Here is a 26,468-nt window from a genome sequence, read left to right on the forward strand (position 1 = left end):
TCCCACTGGAAAGGAGAGTCAGGTGGATGGGGAAGGACGAGGCCCTTTTTCCATCTTCTCTGTGTCTGACCTGGCAGAGAAAATGTTCAAGCAGGAGGGTGAGGCTAGGGAAGGGTGTGTGAAGCCTTTTGTGTGGGTGCCACCTTTGTGTGGCAGTACCACGCCCTAAATGTTGGCAACTGTAGGCTCCACCCCAGTCTCCCCACATCGGGCACAAGCAACATGGGTTTGGAATCGGGAAGCCACAGAAGCGATGACAGTGGGAATAGCTTAGCAAAGACCAAGCCTGGAATCCTTCCGGAGAGGACTCCTGCAGGTGGGTTCAGGGCCAGGCATCGCAGTGGAAGGAGCTGGCGTTGAGCACCTGCATTAGCGTCGCTCAGTGTGACATCCCGCCTTCTCTGAAGCAGTGATCACTGATCCCGGAGGATGTGCAAAGATTCCTGACCCCCCTCCACCTCCGCGCGCTCTCCCTTCCCCCCCAGCATTAACTGACATCTAGTAAGGCGAGGCTTCTGGTCAAAGGGCAGTGGATCCAACGCAGACCTTACTGCCTCCTAGTGGCCACAGCATGGAGCTCATCTCTAAATGGAGATTCTAACAGGATTTCCCAGGTGCTGCTGGAGTTCATCCCCAGAGCTGGAGGGACCTTAAGAAGCCACCTGTTTCATCGCCTTCACTTTGCAGGCGGGATGGTGACGCTCAAAGTCACAGGTGGGGTCCAGGGCTACCCGTCCCAAGTCCCGGCCCATCCGCCACCTGGCGCTGCAGGCAGCTCCGTTTGGCCGCGCGGCCTCCACGTGGTTCTGCGGCCTTCCTGCGTGCTGGGCACGGCTAATACTGTGCCAGGCAAAGATGGGTGCCACCCCGGCCTGGAACCGTGGCTGCGGAGGACGCCTAGGAGACAGCCATGTGGCCAAAGACGGCAAACGCCCAGGGAAGACGCCATGGGACGCGGAGGAAGAAAGACCGGGTTTGCCAGCACCGCCAGCAAGACCCCGGGAGCCGGGAGGGCGGCCCGGGCTGGTCTCCCCTGCAGCTCTCGGAAGGGCCCAACTCCGCCCAAGTCCTTGATCTCGGACGTCTGGTCCCCAGAAGTGTGAGGACAATATGTTTCCGTCCCTTAAGCCACTCTGTTTGTGGTGCTTTTGTTACAGCAGCCCCAGCAAACTTATAAAGATTCTCTAGAGCGTTCCCTGTCCAACTCCTTCTTCCAGTTGCCAATCACGCTTCCTGCATGGAAGGCAAAGCTGGAAGAAGAAATGGCGAAGAGCAGGACCCCCTGGGCGAGCGGTACCAGAGAGGTCCCTCCAGACCCGCCTCCCACGCCCCGCCGGTCCTTCGCAGTGCATGCTGGGGCTTGTAGTTCCGGCGTGCGGAGTCCTGCGCGCGCGCATCCCCAACCGCCGGGCGACTTCCTCTTCGGCCGCGGCTCCCGGAAGCTAAGCAAGTTAAAGTTCAACGCTTCCTTTCCCCGCCTCCTAGTCCCGCAGACTGACAACGCAAGTAGCCAATAGGCGGCCTGACTGTTGCTTTCTTTTACCCGATTGGCTTAGCGTTTTGCAGCCGCCCCGATAAATTTGCCGGGGATTGGTCGAGCCTTCAGTTTTGAAAATTCTAGATTTCGCCCGCCCAGCGCGGCCCATTGCTTCCCCGGAGCCGTGAGCCTCAGCGTTCGGGAGCTGAGGGTCTGGGCGGTCGGGGGCCTCGTCTAGGGAGGTCGCTGGACTTGGATCTGAGTAGCACTTAGGAGACGCGGTTTAACCGAGTGAGTGTGCGCGGGCGGCTATGGGGGAGGGGGCCGGGGCCGGGGGTGGGGGAGTGTGTGTGTTAGGGGCTGTGTTAGGGTCGCTGAAGGAGGAACGCAGGAGGCCAAGAAGGGTAAAGGATTATACATTTATTGTTACATCCGCTAGCAGAAGGGCTGAGACCGAAATGGCACCAGCGGGGCAGAGCAGGGGGAGCGGGGTGTTTACGTCCCTTGTAAGGGTCAGTTCAGGACCAGGTGCAGGCGGTCCACTGGAAGCCAAGGCCGCTCACCTGAGACCTATAATGAGAATAACAGGACAGTCGCCCGGGGTGGCGGTGGGGCGAGAGCCCCAGCCGAGCCGAATGGGGTGCAAGAATGTGCCCGACCGGGTGGCGGTTAGCAATGTGTTACTCCTCCCGCCAACTCCGGAGGGGGAACGGTGGGGGAGGGGGGCTGCCCCCTTTCGGCCTGGGAATGGACGGGTCACCTCTTTCACGTGGCGAGGTGGCCTTCCTTAGCCCTGGGGCCGGAGTGACCCCCACCTCCCACCTAGGTCACAGGTTCTGAGAACATAAGCCCGTTCCCTCCGGGTGCCCAGCAGCCGGCTCCGGGTCTGGGAGGCCGCCTGCTGACCTGGACGCGGGGGTAGCGCACAGCCCCCGGGTCGTGGGATGGGATTGTGCCAGACTCCGTTTCTGTACAGTTAGCCTTCGCTCAACACCTCCCCTTCCCGCTGAACAACATTTTAAACTAGCCCTTTCCGGGTGCCAGGGCCGCCCCTCGCCCCTCCCCAGGCAGGTTCGCTGTCAGAGATTCAGTTCCATCCAGACACCCTGGTCTTGGAGGGGTGGGTGGGCGGGTGGGGGTGCCCCAGGCCCAAACCGATGCCTGCTTGTCAGAGGTTGAATCCGCGTAGCTTGTGGTTTAAGAGCACAGTTTAAATCCAGGCCTCAGGGTAGCTGAGTTAATTTCTCTCTGCCTCAGTTTCCTCATCTGCACCTGGATGAGAATTAAATGAGATGATGCCTGACTTGGGCATGGAATAGGGCTCTGTAAATGGGAGCAGCTCCCTAACTTCTTGCACCCTCAAAAAAGAACAGGCATTGCAAAGGAGGGCGGTGGGGCCTCGGGTCTGCTGTGTGGTGTGAGGCCGGTATTGGGGGAGGGGAGGATGAGCTCTCTTCCCTCTCGGGGGTGCTCTGGGTTTGTGCACAGGGTTGACACGGCCGAAGACATTTATGCTGCTCTTCCCAGGAGCCTCCTTCTTGTGCACTGACCCCCCTCCTTTCTCAGGCTCACCTTTGTCCTAACTGGTGGCCCCTTTTAAAGCTGAGCTCTGCTAAACACAAACTTCCCTGTGGAAGACCTGGGAAGTCTCACTAACTCCCGTGAAGGTCCTCATGAAGATCCTTGAGTAGTATTAGTATAACCGTGGTTTTGAAATCTGTACCCAGTGGTTTGCTCGCTTCCCTTTCTTTCACTTGTGACATGTTTGTCTCCGCATTTTGGCTGCTTCCCTGTGTTTGTTTCTATGTGTTAGGCAGAGCTGCCACGTCTCCTGGAGTTGGTAGAGTGTCCTGGTGTAGCAGGTGTCCTGTAGGGCCCAGTGGCTCAGCCTCCCTCGTCACCTGAGCTGTGCACTCTAGCTGAGTCCCTGTGTGGGCTGTGTGCACAGTTTTGTAGTCGAGCCTTGACTGCTGTTGGCGTCACTGGGAGGAGTTGACCACTAGGCCAATTGGCTGTGAGGACCAGCTGTGACTACAGTGAGAGAACGGCTGTGCAGGAGACACTCCTATGGAGCAGGACTTGCTTCCGTGGGGCTTTGGTGCTCACTGAGGCTGCCCCTTGAGTGTGTTGCTTGTGGTTGTGCAGAGTTGTAATTTGCTGTGGTCTGAAGCTGTCCACCGGGTGAGTCTAGGGCAGCCGTGGGCAAACTACGGCCCGCGGGCTGGATCCGGCCCATTTGAAATGAATAAAACTAAAAAAAAAAGACCGTACCCTTTTATGTAATGATGTTTACTTTGAATTTATATTAGTTCACACAAACACGCCATCCATGCTTTTGTTCTGGCCCTCCGGTCAGTTTAAGAACCCATTGTGGCCCTCGAGTCAAAAAGTTTGCCCACCCCTGGGCTAGGGCCTCCAGGGAGGCCTGCAGCATCCTCCTATTTGTACCACGTTTGGAAGTGCCCAGGTGAGGCCCAGGTGTGAAGCAAGGCAGGCTGGTGCTGGTGCTGGATCCTGGCACCAGCACCATCTTTAGTGATAGGTTTGGGGCATGCTGACACCAGCTGCAGCTTGTTTGAGAGATTTTAGCAAAGTCTGAAACCTGAGCCAGGACAGGCCTTTCACATGGAAAATCTACTGCAAACAGCTTGGGTGGGGCTGCACATTGGATGGGGACAAGCAGTGTGCTCCAGGTTGATGGGGACTCAGATAAGGCTGCCAGTCAGCCCTGCAATGAGGGTGGTCCCAGCACACGAACAATGACCCCTGTGAGCACCTCCGTCTGGTAGAAAGCTGTCCCAAGTTCCTCCCCTGATGCCAGACAATCCAGATCCTCCCCATATGTGTCTGGGTCCCCCAGCAACCTCCTGGCGCTGGAACTCAAAGGAAGTGAGTCCGAGTAAGTTTGTGCTTGGCCCTTTAAGAGGGATACCTGGGTCTCTGGCAGCTTTTGTGTGTCTCAGCCCCAAACCCCACTGATTCTTATGGCCCAAAATTATGGGGACTTATTTTCCCAGGTCTGGGACCCTGGGTGGGGGGGCTGGTGTGGGGCTGGGATCCCTTGCTCCTCGTGGCGGCCTCCGCAGCCCACGTGGGTGCTGGACCAGCTGGTTCCCCGTCTCTGTCCCTCCTACCAATCTCAACCTGCTTTCTTCTCTAGTGGTAGGACTTCCATTTAGCCAGCCTTCAGGTGGTTCTGGATGATGGAATTACACCTGTATTTTAGGTGTAATTTTGATGTGTTTGTGGGAGGTGGTGAGTGTGGGCGTTTCCCTCCATCACCATCTGGGTTCCCCTCCTGAGCTGCTCCTGTTTAAGAAAACAAGAGAAAACTGGCTTTATATTCTCCCCTGCCCCGTAATTCTGCACGAATTCTTAAAAAGAAGCATTGCTTCTCGGCTCCCCTCCTGCTTCTGTACTCACGTCGGGGGCATCTCAGCTCAAGGAGAGAGGTGGTGGGGCGTCTTGGGGGGCGGGCGGGGAGCGGGAGGAAAGCAGCCTCTGCCCCTCCTTCCTGACCCCCTCGGAGCAGAGCCCCTCCCGGCCGCCCCCTCGAAGAGGCAGTTGGGTTCCATGTTCTTTGGCGTGAGGCCAGGGGCCAGCTCTTGAGTGGCTCAGGGTGGCAGTGTCTAAGCCCTTGCTCAGCCACAGGGAGGAAGGGGAGAACCCACAGGAGAGGAGGAGCGGGGCTGCGTTTGGGCAGGTAAACGGGTCCTGTGGCCTTGCAGTTTCTCCCTGATCCAGGAAGGCCACTGGCCGTGACTTACACTGTGAGCCCAGAAAAGGCCACTTGTAAGGGGACTGTTGATACCGGAATTGGGTTGGAGGTGTGGACTTGGGACGGTGTGCGGTGGGTGGACGGTGTGCGGTGGGTGGGTGGTGTGCGGTGGGTGGACGGTGTGCGGTGGGTGGGTGGTGTGCGGTGGGTGGACGGTGTGTGGTGGGTGGACGGTGTGTGGTGGGTGGACGGTGTGTGGTGGGTGGACGGTGTGCGGTGGGTGTGTGGTGGGTGGGTGGTGTGCGGTGGGTGGACGGTGTGCGGTGGGTGTGTGGTGGGTGGGTGGTGTGTGGTGGGTGGACGGTGTGCGGTGGGTGGACGGTGTGCGGTGGGTGGACGGTGTGCGGTGGGTGGACGGTGTGCGGTGGGTGGGTGGTGTGTGGTGGGTGGACGGTGTGCGGTGGGTGTGTGGTGTGCGGTGGGTGGGTGGTGTGTGGTGGGTGGACGGTGTGCGGTGGGTGGACGGTGTGTGGTGGGTGTGTGGTGGGTGGGTGGTGTGTGGTGGGTGGACGGTGTGCGGTGGGTGTGCGGTGGGTGGACGGTGTGCGGTGGGTGGACGGTGTGCGGTGGGTGGGCGGTGTGCGGTGGGTGGGCGGTGTGCGTTGGGTGGGCGGTGTGCGGTGGGTGGGCGGTGTGCGGTGGGTGGACGGTGTGCGGTGGGTGGACGGTGTGCGGTGGGTGGGCGGTGGGTGGACGGTGTGCGGTGGGTGGACGGTGTGCGGTGGGTGTGCGGTGTGCGGTGGGTGGACGGTGTGCGGTGGGTGGACGGTGTGCGGTGGGTGTGTGGTGGGTGGGTGGTGTGCGGTGGGTGGACGGTGGGTGGACGGTGTGCGGTGGGTGTGCGGTGGGTGGACGGTGTGCGGTGGGTGGACGGTGTGCGGTGGGTGGACGGTGTGCGGTGGGTGTGCGGTGGGTGGACGGTGTGCGGTGGGTGGACGGTGTGCGGTGGGTGGACGGTGTGCGGTGGGTGGACGGTGTGCGGTGGGTGGACGGTGTGCGGTGGGTGGGCAGAGGGAAGGCGCTTGAAGAGTGTGAGGAGGACGGGTCCTTCTTTTTTGCAAAAAGGAGGCGACTAGGTTGGCGTTTGGAATTCAGCTCTGGTTCAGGCACTTGGTGTCTTGTGGTGACAGGGGGCTGGGGGCTGGGGGCTTGGCCTGGCAGGCTCTCCCTGGAGAAGGTTCCAGTCTCCAGCCCTGAGCCCTGTGCCTTTTTGTCTTTGTTTTTCCCCAGACAGAGCCACCATGGGGACGACCGCCCCCGGGCCCGTCCACCTGCTGGAGCTGTGTGACCAGAAGCTCATGGAGTTTGTGTGCAACGTGGACAATAAGCACTTGGTGTGGCTCGAGGAGATCGAGGAGGAGGCCAAGCGCATGTTTACCAGGTGAGGGCCGGGCAGGCAGGGCAGGAGGCGCCAGGGGTCTCTCCCGAGGGCCCAGTGTGCTGCGGCCTGAGCTAGCGCAATGGGAAGAGGGAGGAGAGGTGTGGCTGGGCCTCAGAGGATGGCGCTGCACATGCTCCCCTGGCCACCTTGCTCCCCTGCTGCGTCCCTGGGGGGAAGGAGGCCAGTGGTCCCAGGCAGCTACAAATGTCACTCTTCTTACCAGAGAATTCAGCAAAGAGCCCGAGCTGATGCCCAAAACGCCTTCTCAGAAGAACCGACGGAAAAAGAAACGGATTTCATATGTTCAGGATGAAAACAGAGACCCCATCCGGAAAAGGTAGGAGGGGCCGGGGCTGCCACTAGCTGGGGGGGTGGGGGGGGGTTCTGCTGGGCAGTCGGAGTCTGGAGGCTTGGTGCCCACGGGCAGGTTTGATTCCCACGTGCGGCCTGGGAGCAGAGGCCTGCAGGGGTGGTGATGTGCACCATGTGGCCATGCTGCGGGCGAGCTATCACAGGGAAACAGCATCACCCAAGACTGCGGAGACCGGGGCGTGTGTGTCTGCGTGTGTTGGGGTCGGGGTGTCTGATCCGGGCCTTGGAGGACGGGAAGCGTTTCCAGAGGTGGGAAAAGACAGCATCTTGGGCGAGAGCCACCAGTTGTGGCCGCAGGGCCTGTGCTCAGCCCCGTGCTCTGCTCGTGGTGATGCCCATGGAAATGGCCGTGGGCTGCAGACGACCGGCAAAGGAGGCTGGGTCTTGGGGCAGGAGGTCCTGGGCACATACCCCAGCTCTGCCCCGTAGGAAGCTCTGTGTCCCGTTGTTAATTCCCACCTCTCTGAGCCTCAGTTTCCTCAAATCTAAAGTGAGAATGGCCCTGCCTCTCAGCGCCGTGGATTAAGTGATAACATGAGCAGAGCCTGCGGCAGGGTGCTGGGCGGTGAGAGCTCAGTCAGCGAGAGGTCTCTGACTGTAACCTTCCCAGAGTGCGGGGACCCCCGGCCTGTCCCCCGTCCCAGGCTGGGAGACGGAGGCTCAGAGAGGGCGGCCCAGCGTCTCCTGGCAACGGCCAGAGCCTGTCTTCTGCCTCCCAGCCCTTCACCTCTATTCGCCCCGAGCTGGCGGCCGCGGGGAGACTGGTGCCCCCGCTCGAACTTGGGTGCCCCCTGCCCTGCTGGGTCCTCTCAGCCTCTGCTCTGCTGGCTTCAGCAGGTTGTCCCGCAGGAAGTCTGCGATCAGCAAGGACAAGGTGGAGCAGCTGGTGGCCGGGGAGAACGGCGCCGTCATGCGGCGGGTGACTCGGGCGGCGGCAGCGGCCGCGGCGGCGGCCATCATGGCTTCTGCTTCGCCCATCCCCGAGTCTCCCACCTCGCTGACCAGGAAGCCCAAGATCGTGCCCAGGGTGGAGATCGGCGTCAGCGAGCGCCACAGAGCGGAGCAGCACGTCAGCCAGCGCATTTCCGCCCGGACTCCGTCCCCGGCTCCGTCAGATGAGGAATCTACACCCAAGAAGTCAGAGGCCGGGAGACTGGAGTCGGTCGCCGTGAGCTCTCTGATGGCTACACCCCAGGAACCCAAGGGCCGAGGGGTCAACGCGGGCCGGTCGGCCTCCAAGCTCAGGATTGCACGGACCTCCCCGGGCCCGCAGGACGCACCCGGCTCTCCAGCCTCCCCGTGGCAGGAGCGGGTGCTGGCGCCCATCCTGCCCGATAACTTGTCCACCCCCAAGGGGGCCCTCGTGGACCGGCGGTCAGTGCGGCGCAGCCTGATCGCCCCGTCCTCCCCGGGTCCCCAGAACTCTCTGGCCCAGAAGTACTCCCTGGTGGACAAACCCAGGAGCACCGTCCGCAGGTCAAACAGACTTGCCCCGAATGCCACCAAAGAGCCCGCAGCCTCTGCCCGCATCATCTGTGAGTCGGGGCTCAGCAGTGGGTGGGGTGCAGTGGGGTCCTGGGCACCCAGCTTGACTCTGGGGGACCCATTTAATCATCCAGCAAGGAGCTGTCTGTCCAGAGAACTGTGGGGATGTCATGTCTCCTACCTGCCAGCCACAAACCAGGGGTGTGGTTGTGGAACTGGGTTTTACTGTTGTTACATTTTGATTTAGGTGCACAGAGCTGCACTTCGCTGGTGTTTACTGTGTTGGACAGTGCAGATCTCGGCCAAGCCTCTGGTTTGACAAATGAGGAAACTGAGGCCGGGGAGGCGGGCCGCCGGCCCTGTAGTTAATGTACCGGGGCCAGCTTCACCACGTCTGTGGGCTGTTCCTATGAGGGAAGCGGTTGAGTCTGAAGATACTGAGGTGAAGGGTGTGGATAGTCACGCAGCCGACTCGTCCTCGGGGGACAGCGAGCTGGGTTTGAGGCCAGTTCGTCCCTTCACCTCCCCCGTGACCCTGGCAGGTTCCAGGAGCCTCCGCACCTGTCGGCTGGGGGGATAACGGCATCTGCTGAAAGGGCCGGGGTTCCCTTCGTTAACCCCGCAGGGCGTTTGCCCTGTTTTTATCCTCATTGGCTCCCAGCTCAGAGGGCATGGTCCCCGTGGGAGCCTCGCAGGAGGACGGGCAGCTCTGAGTTAGGCTGGCTGCATGGAGGAGGGGGGGCCTGCCAGGTGGAGCAAATGTGGGTATCCCTGGCAGAGGGACCAGCTCGGAGGCGGACCCTGAGGCATGAAATGGCAAGTGATGGGGCCGCTGGGACTCCCGTGCCACACGGGCTGGGGCTCGGCCCGCTCATGCGGAGGCTGTGGCCCTGGATGGCTGTTGGGAGGTTCCTGGCACTTTATTAAAAATGTCCTAGACCAGGGGTGGGCAAACTTTTTGACTCGAGGGCCACAATGGGTTCTTAAACTGGACCGGAGGGCCGGAACAAAAGCATGGATGGAGTGTTTGTGTGAACTAATATAAATTTAAAGTAAACATCATTACATAAAAGGGTACGGTCTCTTTTTTTTTTAGTTTTATTCATTTCAAATGGGCCGGATCCGGCCCACGGGCCGTAGTTTGCCCACGGCTGTCCTAGAGGGAGGGAGGGAGGGAGGGAGGGAGACAGACAGGGAGACCAGGAGGAGGCAGCTACGGGTCCAGCAGAGGACGGAGAGGGAGTTGGATTGATGGAGAGGACGGCCAGGTTTTAAATTTATGTGGATTAAAATTATAGTCGACACCTACCTGGCACTTTAAGATTTATAAAACTCAAGGTTATCTCATTTGGTCCCCCCAGTAGCTCTGTTAGTCTGCTAGTATTTTCCCATTTCACAGAGGAGGAAACTGAGGTTTAACGAGACCACTGAGCCTATCAACTGGCCAGCAGCCACTTGGGGAGGAGGCCTCCTGGAGAGCCCAGGGTGGGCTGAGGCAGGCCGGTGCCCGGAGAAGGGCTTGCTCTGGGCTATGGGGCTCGGATACTAAGCCTGGGGCGCAGGCAGGTGTGTGGTCTGACCCACTGTCTGTGTTTGGATCTTCAGAAGGGCCCAGTTGGGACCTGTCTTGGAGGTTTCCTCAGGCCTGACTCTGATCCTGGCAGGAGGCCCCAGGGGCGGTGGAGCCTGGAGCTCCAGGGAGCGGGCAGGAGAGACTCTAGAACAGTGGTTCTCAACCGTGGCTGCACATTAGAATCACCTGGGAATCTTTTTAAAATCCTGATTTCTGGGCCTCGTCCTCTGGAAATTCTGTTTCTTTGTTATGGGGTGAGGCCACAACATTACTAACAAAGAGACAGAATTTCCGGAGGACGAGGCCTAGAAATCAGGATTTTAAAAAGATTTCCAGGTGATTCTAATGTGCAGCCAAGGCTGAGAACCGCTGCTCTCGAACCTGTTCTGCTTTTGGATCGGAATCCAGGCCCCAGCGCTTTAGCCGTTCCTATCGCCCCTCCCCCTTGGCCCTGTCATTTGCTTTGCATTTGTGGCAAGAAGAGGGTCACGGTCCGAGGGCTGGTGCTCTAACCACTGAGCCATCAGCCAGGTGGCACTTGGCTGGTTTCTGAGGTCAGCTTTTGTTCCTTTGTTTTCCCCTCAGGTCACAGTTACCTGGAGAGACTCCTAAATGTTGAGGTGCCCCAAAAAGTCAGGTGAGTTCAGTTCCAGGTTTTGGGGGCCTTCCAGGGTCTGGGAGGACACACTGGGGCCAGGTTGTCCTGGTGCGCTTAGGATTGGAAGCATTTCCGATGCCCGGCCCTTCCCTCCTGGGCACTGCCCACTGCTGCAGCCCTGCCCCTGCCCCAGTCTGACCAGGAAGTGAGGGGCACGGGGTCAGGTCTTCTCACATTGCCGGTCAGTATCACTTGTCAGCTCTGGCCTGGCCTCAGCCCCTCCAGCCTCATCCTGGGGATGTGGGCTCCATAGGTTGTCAGATCCCAAGGCCTGTGGACGAGCCAGTGCAGCCAGGAGGAGCCACCTGCCAGTCGGAGCGGGGAGAAGGGGCTGGGCTGCTCCCTGCTCCGGGATCGTGCCCAGCGCTGCTTTGGGCTGGTGCTCCCGTCCTGGGGGCTGCATCCTGCCGGCGCTAACACTAGGCCCACACCTTGCTTTGCAGCAGGGGCCAGTGCCTGGGATGGGACAGGGTGACGGCAGAGCTGCTGGCTTTGCTGGCCCCTTGGTGAGCGGAGAGCAGGCCTCAAAAGAGACGTGGCTGCCCAGGCCCAAGGGGCTGAGGGGGAGCGGGGAGGCGGCTCCCATCCTGAGGCAAGGCCCCGATGGGGGTGGGGGGGGCACATTCAGAGCTGACATCCCTCAGGCAGCAGGCGCTCCAGAGCCCTGCTCCGGCCGCTGTCCTCCCGTCCTGCCGGGGGCTGTGGGTTTGCGGCCCAGACCAGGGTCTCTCCCCGGGGGTTGGAGGTGGGGCGCCTGTGGGCGATTTGGGCTGGTGGCTCTCACAGTGTCTCCTGCTCTGCTTTCAGCCCCGAGGAGGACCCCAGCAAGGAGGCGGAGCCTGTGGTGGAGGCTGAGCCAGAGGTGAGGCGAGGCGGGCAGGCCAGGGAGGGGAGGGCTCGAGGGCCTTGGGGCGTGTGCTCTGTGCTGTGAGTCCCTAAAGTCCTATTATTTTTTTTCATCTTCACCTGACTATATTTTTCCCATTGGTTTTCTTTTTTAAGGGTGGAAGGGAAGGGGGGGAAGAGAGAGAGAGCTATCCATATGAGAGAGACACATCGATTGGTTGCCTCCCACATGCACCCTGAACGAGGCTGGGGATTGAACCTGCAACCCAGGATGTGTCCTCGACTGGGAATCAAACCCATGACGCTTCGGTGCGCAGGACAATGGTCTATCTGCTGAGCCACACTGGACAGGGCTAGAGTCTTATTTAAAATTTTTATTTATTTATTTTAAATGTATTTATTTTTTTGTTAATCTTCACCCAAGGATATTTTTCCATTGATTTTTAGAGAGAGTGGGAGAGACACACAGAGAGAAACGTGGCTCTGAGAGACATACCATGCTTGGTTGCCTCCCGCATGCACCCCGACCAGGGGCGGGGATCTAGCCTGCAACCGAGGTACCTGCCTTTGACGGGATCAAAACCGATCCCTTCAGTTCGCAGGCGGACGCTCAGTCCACCAAGCCAAACCGACTAGGGCTTACTTTGAATTTTAGGGGACGTTGATTAAAGCTGGGGACAGTGAAACAAGGAAGGGCTGGGACAACAGGAGAGGGACTGGGGGGGAAATGAGCCCAGGCTGGGCTGCGCTGGCTCACTAAGAAGTCAGAGAAAAGGGGGCAGGTTCAGGGGGTTTGCCCGGGATACACTGCCGCTGCCCCGGTTGCAAGCCTCGTGCATACACCCCTAAAGTCTCGGTTCTTCCCTCAGGTCCCCAAGATTGTCACAAGCACGCCCGGCTCGCAGCCTGCGGCCGGTGGCCAGGACACGCCCTCCGTGGGGCAGCGAGGTGAGTTCCTGACCTGCCGTGTGCACATACCAGCGCCCGGCGGGCCTGGGCCTCGGCCTGCCTTGCTCTCGGGGGGAGGGAAGCCCCATTTTCTGGGCCGATGCTGAAGGTAAATGAGACCCATCCCCGCCTTTTGGCTGGAGCTGCTGCCAAGCGCCCTGTGAGTGGCCACGGCTGGTTGGTGCAGGAAACGGGGGGCAGGGCCTGAATTGGGGCGAGGCCTGGAACTCCACTCCGGGGGCAGTGGTCTTGTTCTGTGCTGGGTCTTGTTTTGTCCTTGGCACTGGCTCACTTCCCACCTTTGTGGGTCCCTGTCTGCAGGGAACAGGAGTGCCCTAGGCTCTGCCATAGGTGCCTGGGGTCCAGCTCCTGTCTCCCTGGTGGGGAGAGAGAGTCCTGTAGTTGCGGGGTCTTGAACTCGGCTTCCCCAGTGACCCCGGCCGGGTCAGGGACGATGGCCATGCCGGCCCCACAGCTCCCAGGGGCTGCAAGGACCCTTTGGAATGCAGGGAGCGGGAGAGCTCCGCGCTTTGTCCTGGCTGTGAAACAACATGTACCCCTCCCCTCCCGTGTGGACGCTCACGGGAGCCCCGCCCTCCTGTCACGTGGGCTCCAGCTGAGGGCCGGGAGGAGGGGGTTGGGAAGCTGTCAGTGGCCTGGGAGAGCCTGCACCTTCCACAGGCTTCTGCTGCTGCAGCCCCCCCAGCTCAGCCCTGGTTTGTCCTGCAGTTCTCACAGGCCCGGCCGGGGGTGAGCGGTCCATGGGCCGGGGATGCTGGGCTGGCTCTGGGTGTCCGCAGATCTGCCCAGGCCCGTCGGCGCCAAGGCTGATGCTTCTGCCCCGGGCCACCCTGGGGTCTGCCACGGCTGTGCATGTGGGCCCCTTCCCGACCCGCCATGCTGTCCCTGCTCCCTCACTGAAATTGCTGTCTTCACAGAGGCCAAGACCCACCAAACAGATGGCCCCACGGAGCCACCGCAGAGTGTCAGGTTTGTATCGGGGAAGGGGTGTGGGCCACTGTTCCGAGGGGCCCAGAGCGCATGAACCTCGAGTCCTGTTGGGGAGGATGGGCGTGTGGTCAGGGGCTGGTGCTCTGACCCGAGGAAGGAGGCAGCTTGATGCTGGGGGAGCCTGGCCGGGGCGGGAGTGTCCAGATCCTAGACCCCATCCTTCTGTGTCCTCCTGGCCGTGTGACTTTGGACTGGCCACTTCCCTTTCTCTGCCTGGGCAGTGGAGGGGCGGTCAGGGAGACCCCAGCTCTGCCGCCTAGAGTCCAATGGGCTGGTCCCGGTTTGCCTCATGGGGCGAACTTTCATGGGGTGTGGCTAGGGCTCTGGAGGGGGTGCCCGGGTCAGCCCCGTGATGCCGCTGCCTCTGCGCCTGCAGGAGGAAGCGCAGCTACAAGCAGGCCGTGAGTGAGCTGGACGAGGAGCAGCAGCTGGATGAGGAGGAGCTGCAGCCCCCCCGGAGCAAGACCCCTTCCCCGCCCTGTCCGGCCAGCAAGGTGAGTGGGCGTCGGCCCGCCCTCGGGGCCTGGGCCGCCCTGAGTCCTGACGCTGACCTGTCCGCAGGTCGTGCGGCCTCCCCGCGCCTTCCTGCACACCGTGCAGAGGAACCAGATGCTCATGACCCCGACGTCCGCCTCCCGCTGCAGCGTCATGAAATCCTTCATTAAGCGCAACACTCCCCTGCGCATGGACCCGAAGGTGAGGGAGCCCGTGCCCCGAGCTGAGCTCTGCCAGAGGCGCTGCATGGCCGCAGGCTCCTGGCTGGCCCGAGGCTGCTGGGAGCAGGGCGTCTGCGCCCAGGCAGGTGTGACCTGGCACTGGCCCACGGCCGGCTCAGGCCTCTTTGGCCATGGGCTGCCTTGACATCTGGGATTGTCCTGAACTCTTGGGTTCTATGCTGTGGCCGAGAGGCTTGGCCATCTCAGTGTGACCCCTGGGCTGGGAAGTAGCGGAATTGGCCTAGCAGGCCCCCGCCCTGCCCCCCATTCCACACCCCAGTGCCTGGAGGGTTAAGGTGAGGGACATGCTGGTGGGATGCGGGCTGGGTGAGATGAGAGGGTGCGGCCCGAGCAGACGCCCTGGCATAGCCAGGAGCCTGGCCAGCTTCCAGGACGTCCCCTGGCCGGCATTACCGGCATTAACTCGGCTTCTCCCTGTCTCCTCTCCTCCACAGTGCAGCTTCGTTGTAAGTAAAACCTCTTCCTGTCCTTAACCTCGCTCCGCCCGGCACTTGCTGCTTTAGCCAGCCTTGCACACTGACCGCGCGCAGAGGCACTAACACGCGAAGTGGGAGCTGTAAGGGCGGTGGGCGGTGAACCCGGGGCGCTGGGGCCCTGCTGGGCGCGGCCGTCTGGTCAGGCCTCTTCCCCGCCTCTGCCTCTGCCTCTGCCTCTGCCTCTGCCTCTGCCTCTGCCTCTGCCAGGAGGCGGCGTGTCAGGGCCTCCCCGAGGCAGAGGAAGCACAGGGTGTGTGACCTGCAGCTGCCACGGGCCACAGCGTGAAGTTCCCCACAGCCACCTCCCTCCCTCCCGTCCAGCCCTGGGCTTCCTCTCGGGGCCTGAGCTGGGGTTTATTGGGCCACACACCTGAGCGGTATACCACCTGAGGGGAGGGCGGAGCAATGGGTGCTGGAAGGCCAGGCAGGTGACTGAGGGCGGCTGTCAGCAGTGGTCTCTGGAGAGGAGGCCACAGAAGCTGGTCTCTTCTCAGACACCTCAGGGCTGGGCCCAGCCGGGAGCTGGGAGCACAGAGCTGGGATCTACTGGCTGAATCCTGGCTCCCCGGGGCTCCACCTTGCACAGCGGTAGCTGCTTCATTGCCAAGTTCCCACCGACCTGAGGGCCTTGCAGCTGGCCGTGGGCTTGGCAGATGAAGGGCTTCCAAGCAGGTGGACAGGTGGGCCCTGAACTGGCCTCTCCTGTGAGGAGGCTGCTCTCTGGGTGGCCATGGCGAGGGCTCACCTTCCAATATGCCAGCGAGCGGGCTGGGAGCCCTTCGTGCCTGCTTCTCTGCCAGGCCCCTGCTGGGCACCGAGGCGCAGAGCTGGGGACCAGACTCAGACTGTTGACCCCACAGGGACCTGTGCCCCATCCCTGCAGGCTCACGGGATGGCTGAGCGGTCTGGGAAACGGCCTTTTCCTGCTTTGGGGAGCCCAGGCCCCTGCCCAGGGCATCTGGTGGGGGGAGGACAGTCCTCAGGAGACAGGGTCCTCGCTAGGTCACAGGGCCTTGGCTGGTTCCTGATCGCTGGGCGTCAGTGTCCTTGGCCCCGCACAGAGATCGGGGACCGGGAAGTCGTGTCCAGCAGCAGCACAGGGCGTGGCGTGCAGGGTGACTGCTTTGAAGCTCTGGAGGCAGGACAGGGACAGTCCAGCCCTCCGCCGGGCGGGCAGCGCGGAAGCACCTTCTATGATACGAACAGCGGTCTGTGAAACTCCCAGTGCGACTCCCAGTCCTCTGGCTTGTGCTGGGGATGGTAGCTCAGCTTTTGGGGCAAACCCTGTTTTGCTGAAGGCGGGAGCCTGTCCACAGGCTCTCGGGGCAGGAAGCGGCGGCGGCACCCGCTTTCGCTTCCCCGGTGCTTTCCCCACAGAGCGCGGGCGGTGCGATGGCGCGAGGACCAGCCTCCTGCTGGTCTGTGGGTCTGGCCATTGGAGAGAGAGCCAGCCAAAGGCCACCTAATCCCCCGGGGCCCCCCCAAACCCGCCACCTCCTCCAGGGCCTTCCCGCACCCACTCCGCCGCCATGGCTCATTTTTTCTTTTTCTCCGTCTTCAAGAAAAAAGATATTTTTATGTTAAAAATGTACAGTGAAGTTTCTGTTGAAAATTATATGCCAAAACCTATGTTTGTAAAGGCCCACATGAGATGTTTAGTGTTCCGTTTTAATGAGTCTGTTGTGATGTTGACTATTTCATTTTACAGTATTGCACTGGTTGCTCTAGGCGTTACATACTTTCACAGTCACTTTATTTTTTTATTTTTAAATATATTTTTATTTCAGAGAGGAAGGGAAAGGGAGAGAGAGATAGAAATATCAATGATGAGAGAGAATTGGCTGTGTCTTACATGCCCCCCCACTGGGGATCGAGCCCACAACCCAGGCATTTACCCTTGACCAGAATTGATCCCAGGACCCTTCAGTCCACAGGCCGATGCTCTACCCACTGAGCACACCTGCCAGGGCTTTCCAAGTCACTTCGATCTCAGTTCAGTTGCAATTAGAAACCTCATCTCCCTCTGTGTGCATCCTTCTCTTACACGCCACAGCCTCATACATCAGTGCCCTGCCAGGCCGTCACCAGTCCTGCTCCCACTGTCACATTGTCAAGAACTCGAGGGAAAACGGTGCATCGTATCTAACCAGAGACTTACCATCCTTACTGCTCTTTAGTTCTATGTCTCACTCTTCCTTCGTATTCCTTTCTGTCGGGAGGACTTTCTTTAGTAATTCTTTGAGAGGGAGTCTGCTGGCAACAAGTTTTCCAGGGTTTTTTGTTTTTTTGTGTTCTTTTTTTAATCCTCACCCGATGACATTTTTCCATTGATTTTTTTAGAGAGAGTGTAAGAGAGGGAAAGACAGAGAAATATCAATGTGAGAGAAACACTTCAATTGGTTGCCCCTCCCTGCACGTGCCCCATCCAGGGCCTGGGCTGTGGAAGAGCCTGCAACCTAAGTATGTGCCCTTGACCGGAATCGAACCCGGGACCCTTTGGTCCACAGGCTGACGCTCTATCCACTGAGCCAAACTGGCGAGGGCTGTCTAGTTTCTTCATTTCTGAAGGATATTGGCACTGAATGCAGATAGAGTTCTTAGTGACCAGTTCTTTGCTTTCAGCACTTTACCCACGTGGTGCCACTTCCTTCTGGCAGCTGTCGTTTCTGCTGAGAAGTCTTCAGTCATTCAGATCGTTGCCCCACCTCAGTCCCGCCCTTAAGTCACGTGCCTTTGTTTGTGTCTGTTTTTGAGAATTTCTCCCTTTGGGTTAAGTTTTCAGCTGTGTGATTATCATGTGGCGAGACACGGCTTTCCTTGGATTTATCCTACTTGGGTTTCGATGACCTCCGTGAATCTGTAAATTTATGCCTTTTACCCAATTTGGAGTGTTTCCAAGCCATTATTTTTCCACACTTTCCCCTGCATTGCACTCCTCCTGTTGTGAATGACGATGGCACAAGCGTAGACCTTTGGTGCCATCTCAAGGTTGCCTCAGGCTTATTAATTTTTCTTCCATATGTTTTCTCTGTGTTCAGAGTGGATGCATGTTATTCATTTATCTGCATGTTTTACTGACGTCTGTCCTCTCCATCTGCCCTTGGACCCACCCGCTGCCTTTAGTGCGGGGATTGTACTGTTAGTTCTAAAATGCCCACCTTGCTCTTCCTCGGATCTCCTGCTGGCCGAGATGACTCCTTTCCCAGCTGCCTTGAGGATGCTGTGACCACTTACTTGTTCAAGCGCACACACAGTGTAAAAAGGTTGCAAAGCACCGTCACAGATCCCCAGTCCCGTTCTTCCTTCTCCTTTCCAATGCACTTGAACATCGGTATCCTCAGAGCGTACATCCCATTTGAACCTATTTTTTGTGCTGCCCACAGTTCAGCAGGGCTGTCGAGGGCCTTAGGTGTCCTGAGCAGAAAGACGGAAGGGAGGCCTCAGCCTGAGTGGCAGTGGGGGTGTTCGGGGTGACTCTGCCCTCAGAAGCAGTCTGATGCTGCTGCCCATGTGGCTGGAGGCTGTGGGCTGGGGGGTTGCCCTGGGCCGCCCTCCTCACACCCCCTCCCACCCAGGAGAAGGAGCGGCAGCGCCTGGAGCAGCTGCGGCGGAAGGAGGAGGCAGAGCAGCTCCGCAGGCAGAAGGTGGAGGAGGCCAAGCGGCAGCGGCTGGAGGAGGTGAAGCTGTAAGTGGCCCGGGTCCCGGCCCTGGGCGGCCCAGGCCGTGCGGGGCTCCCCCTGACGGCCCTGTGCCCACAGGAAGCGGGAGGAGCGCCTGCGCAAGGTGCTGCAGGCCCGGGAGCGGGCGGAGCAGATGAAGGAGGAGAAGAAGAAGCAGATTGAGCAGAAGTTGGCTCAGCTGGATGAGAAGACCGAGAAGGTGCGGGCCCTGGGCTGGTGGGCGGCCAGGTTTCAGTGGGCTGTTCCCTGCTGGGGCCCGAGGGTTAGAACTGGACCCTCATAAGTTAGGGGCTTGACGCCCGGGGCGCCTCCCTCTGCGTCCAGGGCCTGGAGTTGGTTCTGCGCCCCCCGAGGGCGGGAGGTGTAAGCAGCAGCCCTTGGCGAGGGGGTGGCTGGTGCTCTGGGCAGGGCCGGAGGGACCAGCGGGTTTGCAGGGGCCTCGGGTGCCTGTCACAGTTCTCGGACCCGCTCTGGGGTTGATTGAGGAGGGCTGCTCTCACGGGCACGTGTGGGTGGGCTCTGCAGGCCAAGGAGGAGCGATTGGCGGAGGAGAAGGCCAAGAAAAAGGCAGCGGCCAAGAAGATGGAGGAGATGGAGGCGCGCAGGAAGCAGGAGGAGGAGGCGCGGAGGCTCAGGAGGCTGCAGCAGGTGCGATGCAGGGGGCGGGTGGGCATCCAGGGGGAGGGGGGCAGATGGGCGCTGCCCGAGCCCCTGAGGGCTGCTGGGCACACCCCACTAGGTTGGCTTAATTCTGGTGGCACTTGTGGCTTCCAGCTCTGAGCAGGATTAACAAACACGTTGGGATAGACATGGACGCTAAGCCAGACTTCCGGTCTCAGCTCTGCCCCTTGGTAGCCGCGTGGCCCGCACAGGCCACTGGCCCTCTCGGTGCTTTGGGTCCTTCAGGTGGCGGTGGGATCTACTCGGTAGGGCTGCTGTGAGGGTGGGATGTTCACCTGTACGAGTGGGGACCTACTTCTTCCGTGGAGCTGTCGATCTTACGACCCTGGGGAGCACGAGTCCGTAGGGTTGTGACACTCACGGCTAAGTTTGCGGAGTGTGTGCTCCGTGCCAGGCACTGTTCTAGGAATGTGAGGTGCAGGTATTCGTGTTTTTGTCCCCATTTGATCGATGAGGAAACCAAGGCCAGAGGGCTTAAAAGGTAGCCCGGTGTCTCAGCGAGTGCGTCCGGCTCCCGTCTGTGCCTTAACTACCAAACCTGCCACAGAAGCCGTTGCTGCAGAATGCCTGTCCGGCTGGTGGCGGTGATTCTGTGATGCCTGGCGTGGGGCCAGCCTGGCTCAGCCCCTGACCGTCTCTGATGCCTCCAGCCCAGGCCTGGCCTGAGCCCCTGACCTTGTTCTGCGTTCTCAGGAGGAGGACGAGCGGCGGCACCAAGAGCTGCTGCAAAAGAAGAAGAAGGAGGAGGAGGAGGAGCAGGAGCGGCTGCGGAAGGCGGCCGAGGCCAAGAGGCTGGCGGAGCAGCGGGAGCAGGAGCGGCGGAGGGAGCAGGAGCGGCTCCAGGCCGAGAGGTGAGGGAGCCGGAGGGCCGGGCTCGGGGGGCAGCCCCTGGGGGCCCAGGCGGCGTCCTGCCGTGTGTGTGTGTGTGTGTGTGTGTGTGTGTGTGTGTGTACACGTACGAGAGACCGAGCGGCCCCCTGGCACCGCTCCCCCTTCCCTTGGGCTTGGCAAAAGAGGGTCACGCTTCCCTTGGCTCCGCACCCAGAGGTGGTGGTGGCTCTGGGAGGGGAAGGTGTGGGACTCTCCTGTCCTGCCTCCAGCCGGTGTGCTGCCCCCTTGGTTCATTGTGTCCTCAGCTGACAGGGTGGGCGTGTGTGTGTGCATTTGAGCAGGAGTTCTTTGAGGTGCACTGCAGACCCCACTAAACGTGCCTCCTCTGTGGTGATGAGAACTCAGCCCCCCCTCCCCGCCCCCCTCATTTCCGACTGCCCCCCTTGGTATCCATGGCAGCTCTCAGAGGCAGAGGTCTCTGCGCGGGCAGGACCTGCAGCCAGTCCTGCGAGCGCAGTGGGGAGTGGAAGCCGGGGCCTGAGCCGCAGGGGCCTGCTCTCTGTGCTTGAGTTTCTAAGTTACTGATTTTATATGGAAAGAAATGTTGGTTTGTTCCACTTATTTATGCCTTCATTGGCTGATTCTTTTTATTTTTTTAGTTTCTGATTTCAGAGAGGAAGGGAGAGGGAGAGAGAGAGAGAAACATGATGAGAATCATTGATCGGCTGCCTCCAGCATGCTCCCTACTAGGGATCAAGCCTGCAACCCAGGCACGTGCCCTTGACCAGAACCGAACCCTTCAGTCCGCAGGCCGATGCGATCCACTGAGCCAAACTGGCTAGGGCCATTGGTTGATTCTTGTGTGTGTCCTGACCCAGGATCGAACCCGCAACCTTGGTGTAGCGAGACGACGCTCTAACCACTGAGTGACCCGGCCAGGGCTCCCTGTGCCTCTTGATTGACACCAAGGTGTCTCGGTCCTGTGGCAGAGTCGGAGACGGTCTGGGCGGGACAAAGGGTGGGGTGACAGTTGATGTGGCTTTAGGATGGCATGTGTGCCACGCAATGCCAGGGTCTTCATGGGGGTGACGGGTGAAGGTCGTAATGGTTGGCAGCGGAGGTGGGTGCTGCGCGCCACGCTCCACACGTTTCTTGTCGAAGCCTCGCGTAAAGGCCTGTGGCATAGGAACCAGCAGCTCCCCTCCCAGCGGGGGGCAGGCGCAGAGGCTTAAAGGCCTCGCTAAGCCACAGCCCAGTAACGGCCCAGCCCCGCTTCACGCCAGGCTTGGAGCCCAAGGCCCCCCGGGGGCCGGGACCTTCCGAGGTAGCTCAGGTTTTCTCACCTGATTCTCCGCGACTGGAGGGAAGGTGTCAGGATCCCCGCTGTGCAGCAGGCAAGACTGCAGCTCAGACCTAAGCTGCAGGCGGGGCCAGGTTTGGTGACTCCGAAGCCGCGTGCTCCCTGCCCCCTGGTCCTGCGCTTTCCAGTCCTCGGGGCACCGGCGCGGCGGGGGGTCTTGGCTGCTGTGCCTGTTCTGCCATTCTGCCTTCTACGCCAGCGCCAGGGGCCCGGCTTCCCTGGCAGGGATGGGAACCGAGCCAGGGCTCAGCTTCTGCCCTGACAGGCCCGTGCTTGTCCCCAGGGAGCAGCAGGAGAGGGAGAAGGCCCTGCGGCTGCAGAGGGAGAGGCTGCAGAGGGAGCTGGAGGAGAAGAAGAAAAAGGTACAGGCAGCCGGGGGGGGGGGGGGGGGGGGCGGGGGGGGCTCGCTCGGGTCTGCGCTGAGCTTTGGGCGGGGAGCCCTGCCATGGGGGCTCCGGGGCGGGAACTGCCTTGCTTGGCCGTGTGGGGTTGGCCTGGGGTCGGGCAGAGCACATACACTCGGTCCCTGACCCCCGGCCGGCTGCTGGTCCCAGGAGGAGCAGCAGCGTCTACAGGAGGAGCAGGAGAAGAAAGCCAGGGAGGCTGCCGCGGCCAGCAAAGGCCTGAACACGACCGTGGACGTGCAGGTGAGGCTGGGCTCCGGCAGCGAGGAGCCCGGGTTCTGGTTCTTCTCCTCCCAGAGCTGGGGGCGTGGTCGGGCCTCAGGACCCTAAGAAAGGGAGCCGCGGGGGCCGGTAGTTCTCACTGTTCTGGATACGCGTGGTCTTTCTTTTTTTTTTTTAATTTTTATTTATTTATTTATTTATTTATTTATTTATTTATTTATTTATTTATTTTTATTGCTTAAAGTATTACAAAGGGTATTACATATGTGTCCATTTTATCCCCCCGCCCTAGACAGTCCCCTAGCCTCCCCTATCCCCCAGTGTCTTATGTCCATTGGTTATGCTTATATGCGCGTGTTCTTTCTTAATCTTCAAATATAACTTGTTTTTTTAAGAAGAGAAACTTAAACTTTATAAAAGAGTAGACAGTAAAGGAACCTTGGGTGAAAGTGCTGTTTTCACACGTCTAAACATTATGGACAGTTCTGAGCGGACACGACTGTGCCTCCCGTCCTAGTCCCCGGCTGCGGGGACCGGGTGGCTGAAGCGAGCATTTACTGAGACGGGACCGCCAAGGCCAAGGCGCCCGCAGAGTCCGCGTCTGCGGGGAGCTTCCTGGTTCACAGACAGCTCTTCCCGCTGTGCCCTCGGGGGGTCGGGGGGGCGGAGACAGAGCTCTGGAGTCTGTTTGAGGGCACTGATCCATTCAGAGGGCTCCACCCGCATCACCTGAGCACTCCCCGAAGGCCCCCCTCCTGATCCCATCGTGTGGAGGGAGGGGGGTTAACAGATTTGGGGGGGACACAAGTATAGTAGGTCCTCGGGTGACGTCGGAGATCCGTTCCTACGGTGACGTAACGCGATTTTCACCGTAAGTCGGAACCCACCTCCACAAGCACCTATGTCCCTCACATGGAGCACAGACACGGCAGTATGAAGGGAAACAGTGAAACAATTTAAAAGAAAGATAATTCCTGGCCTTTACTTGTGGAAAATAAATAATAAGAAGCATAAAGCACATGTGTACATACGTCGAAATGACGGAACTTTTTTTTTTTTTTTATAAATAAGTGGGAGGTGGCGACGTAACCACGAAAGGACGAACCCGAGGGCTGCCTGTATTTACTCCAGTGCATGCCACTTGGCAGCTTGATACTTACGCCTCCATTTTTTAGATTATGTTGCACACCTGTGTCGGCACTTGTACGCCTCTCCTTTTTGACGGTGCCAGCTGCTGGCACCGGCGCCTGCCGACAGGCACTTAGGTGACTTCCAGCTGGGCGCTCTACAAGCAGCATGTGATGAGGGAGGGTTTCAGCGCAGCACAGGAAGTGTCAGGCCACGGGGTTCCCAGGGGTCCCCAGGCGCTGTGCAGAGACATGCGGACCTGGAGGGAGGAGGCCGGGTGTGTATGGGTGTGACTTGACTTGGCCCTGAGCCTTTTGATTTCTCCTGTGACAGGAGGGGAGGTGGCCGGGCCCCAGCCCCTCGGTGGGGGAGGGGCAGGAGTGGGGGAGGGGCGCTGACGCCTTCGTTTACTTTTCCAGTCTCCAGCTTGTACCTCCTATCAAATGACGCCACAGGGGCACAGGGCTCCCCCCAAGATCAACCCGGACAACTACGGGATGGACCTGAATAGCGATGACTCCACCGACGACGAGTCGCATCCCCGGAAGCCCATTCCCGCCTGGGCCCGAGGTGAGCAGGGCCGGAGCTCTGGGTCCCGGTCCTCACTGTGCCTTCGGGCCCTGGAGGGAGTGGCTTGGCCGGTGCGGTGTTGGGGGGCTGTGGTGCCTGCACCCGCCTGGGACGCGCTCAGGGAAGAGTGGGGCCCTGTCCCGTGGGCTCACCCCTGGAGCAGATGCTGACGCCTGTGTTCTCACCAAGCACATGCACGTGGGGCTGGCCGTGGGCACCTGGTGCTGGGTGTTCCGGCTCTAGGCCCTCGCAGGCCTGCCCCTCCTGCGGGCGATGAGACTTGGGCCTAAGTGAGCAGCGTGGGGTGGATAGAGCCCTGAGAGGGGATGGGGCTTAGCAGCGCCCTGAGCTCCGGTGGGAGATCCCGCTGGGGAGGCAGGGAAGCCCACGGGGGGCGGGCACTGGAGCAGGATTTGACCTTGCGGTTCACAGGCCCCAGCGCTTAAACAGGATGTGGGTGAGTGTGCAGCCTGCGGCAGTGGAGCGGGCGTGCATACAGTGGTGCTCGTTCATACAATGGAACGGGCGTACATACAGTGGTGCTTGTGCATACAGTGGTGCTCGTGCATACAGTGGTGCTCGTGCATACAGTGGAGCGGGCGTGCATACAGTGGTGCTCGTGCATACAGTGGTGCTTGTGCATACAGTGGTGCTCGTGCATACAGTGGAGCGGGCGTGCATACAGTGGAGCGGGCGTGCATACAGTGGTGCTTGGCAGAGAGCAGGGCCGGGCCGGCAGCTGCAGCAGGCAGCTTGCTCTTGGGACTGCCGCCTCACTTCAGCCCCACAGTAGCCAGGCTCCCTTACGGCCAGCATCGGTCACTTGGGAGGTGTCAGCAGGGGTCCTTGTGGCCAGGGAGCCAGGTGACTAGCAAAGCCACCTGACTAGTTGGCTTTCGTCAGCTTAAACTCCTTTTTCTCATCTGTGAAATGGGCATGATAATAGCACCAGCTGAGAAGGGTTATTGAGGAAGAAGTTAGCACACTGAAGGCCTGGTGCAGAGCAAGCGGGCACACCTTCCCCCTGGTCCTCCCTAATGGCCCCCTCTGTCTGCACCCCCACCTCGGGGCCCGAGCGGCTGGCTGCCGAGATAAATAGCTGCGCACAGGAGTCAAGGGCGGACGGCATCATAGGCTTAAGTTCTGAGCTTGGCTCGAAACCCTGGCTCTGCCAGTTACTAGCCGGGCGCCTTTGGGCCCAGCTCACCACTGTCACATGGGGAGAATGAAGGATGGGCTCCAGGTGCGTGTGGGGTAACGAGAGCCCGGCCCCTGTGAGCGCCTGAGGACAGCGTGCAGACGCGGCTGCCGGACGATGGCAGGAGAGGGTGATGGTGTTTGGTGGGGGCGGGAGGAGCAGGGCTCCGAGGCTGGCCGGGCAGCAGGTGGGGCCTGCTGGCGTGGAGAGGCTGACGGGGCTCCGGGGGGGGCAGGGGCAGGGGGATCCCCAAGGCAGTGACCCGGCCCTGTGTCCCCTGCAGGTGCCCAGCTCAGCCAGGCCATCCTCCACCAGTACTACCACCCCCCGAACCTGCTGGAGCTCTTTGGCACCATTCGCCAGCTGGACCTGGAGGACATCTTCAAGAAGAGCAAGCCTCGCTACCACAAGCGCACCAGCTCCGCCGTCTGGAACTCGCCGCCCCTGCCGGGCCCCCGGGTCCCCAGCAGCCTGACCTACAGCCTGAAGAAGTTCTGAGGCAGGCCCTCTGTCTGTCTGTCCTGTCTCCGTTGGTCTGTGCCCTCCTGCCTTGTGTTCTGTCCTGAGGGTGGTCTGTATGTTCTATCCATGTTCTGGTGGCCCCGGCTGTGTGGAGGCTGCACGTGGTGTGCCTCTGGGGACGTCCGGGCCGCCCACATGGCCCGCCGGCAGCGTTCTGTAAATAGGTTGCAATAATTTAGCCTGGACTCGAACAGGTAGATTAATAAAGTTCATTCCTTTAAGCCTGCTGTGGGTGTTGTGAGGACAGGGGCCTCGGCTGACCCTGGCCCCTGGCCCTGCCGCCGTGCGTCATGGGCCACCAGAAGGGCTGGGGTGGGGGCCAGGCTTTGTGCCTTGTCCTTGTGCTTCAAGGTCATGGTCCGGCCCCAGAGATGAGATGCGGTGGGTGCTTATGCTGCCTTCCCTGGGCGGCCCTGAGACACACTGCAGCTCCCAGGATGGGCAGGTGCAGATCCTTCCTGTGCTTCTGGGGAGCCCCCTGTTTGTAAGGGGGTGCGGCTCCCTAGGAGAGGCCTGGGACTGAGCTCCGCCCCTTAAGTCAGTCCCTCAGCCCCTTGCTGTGTGGATGGTGATGGGTTGAGCTTCACAGGAGCAGAAAGGGATGAGGAGAAAGGAGATGGCTCTTCAAACTACCTTGGGCCCGTGCTTGCCAGCAGTTGAGACGCTTTCCAACAAAACCAGGAAGCTGCTAATGAAATGCGTAGTGCTCGTGGGAGCCGGCCCTGGTCCTGCCCGGAGCTGCCAGCTGAGTTCTAGATGCGTGAGGACGCCCCTTGTCCGCTGCCGCTCCAGCCCCCGGTGGGTCAGGGGCCCGGTCAAGCCGCAGCCAGTCCTGTGCAGTCTGATTGGAACCCACCCAATGGAAAGGCCCGTTGTCCCCACTGCTCTGCCGGGGGCAGAGTGAAGGAGCCGCCACAGGCCTGATGGCCCGCGAAGCTGCAAGTACTACGATGACCCTTTACAGAAAACGCGTGCTGACTCCTTTAGAGCTCAGCCCAGGCTGCATTCAGGCGTGCTTTTAACGAGGAGGAAGTGGGCATCCATGGTTGCTGAAATCTAGAGGACCCCACCCATGCCCACGCAAACATTCTACACGTCCTTCAAATTCGGTGCACAGTTCAAATTGAGTC

The 26,468-nt window shown here is 60.3% G+C and overlaps 1 protein-coding gene across 3 annotated transcripts; it reads left to right on the forward strand.

Annotated features, from left to right (window-relative positions):
* The first annotated feature begins 1,605 nt into the window (after positions 1-1,605).
* INCENP (inner centromere protein) lies at positions 1,606-25,559 on the forward strand. Of its 3 annotated transcripts, XM_059710428.1 has the most exons (19): positions 1,606-1,768; positions 6,486-6,636; positions 6,860-6,973; positions 7,846-8,543; positions 10,652-10,703; positions 11,532-11,586; positions 12,440-12,518; positions 13,457-13,508; positions 13,906-14,023; positions 14,091-14,225; positions 14,701-14,712; positions 18,318-18,427; positions 18,501-18,621; positions 18,948-19,070; positions 19,797-19,954; positions 21,578-21,656; positions 21,849-21,941; positions 23,468-23,618; positions 25,100-25,559. In XM_059710428.1, the coding sequence occupies exons 2-19, from the start codon at positions 6,497-6,499 to the stop codon at positions 25,312-25,314; spliced, it is 2,505 nt and encodes an 834-aa protein (XP_059566411.1). In that variant the 5' UTR covers positions 1,606-1,768; positions 6,486-6,496; the 3' UTR covers positions 25,315-25,559. The 3 variants fall into 3 exon arrangements, with proteins under 3 accessions (XP_059566411.1, XP_059566412.1, XP_059566413.1); XM_059710429.1 differs by lacking the exon at positions 14,701-14,712 and having other exon boundaries at positions 14,091-14,237; XM_059710430.1 differs by lacking the exon at positions 14,701-14,712 and having other exon boundaries at positions 1,607-1,768.
* The last annotated feature ends 909 nt before the right edge of the window (positions 25,560-26,468 follow it).

Source organism: Myotis daubentonii, chromosome 9 (genome assembly GCF_963259705.1).
Source record: "Myotis daubentonii chromosome 9, mMyoDau2.1, whole genome shotgun sequence".
In the NCBI taxonomy this organism is placed as follows: Eukaryota; Metazoa; Chordata; class Mammalia; order Chiroptera; family Vespertilionidae; genus Myotis; species Myotis daubentonii.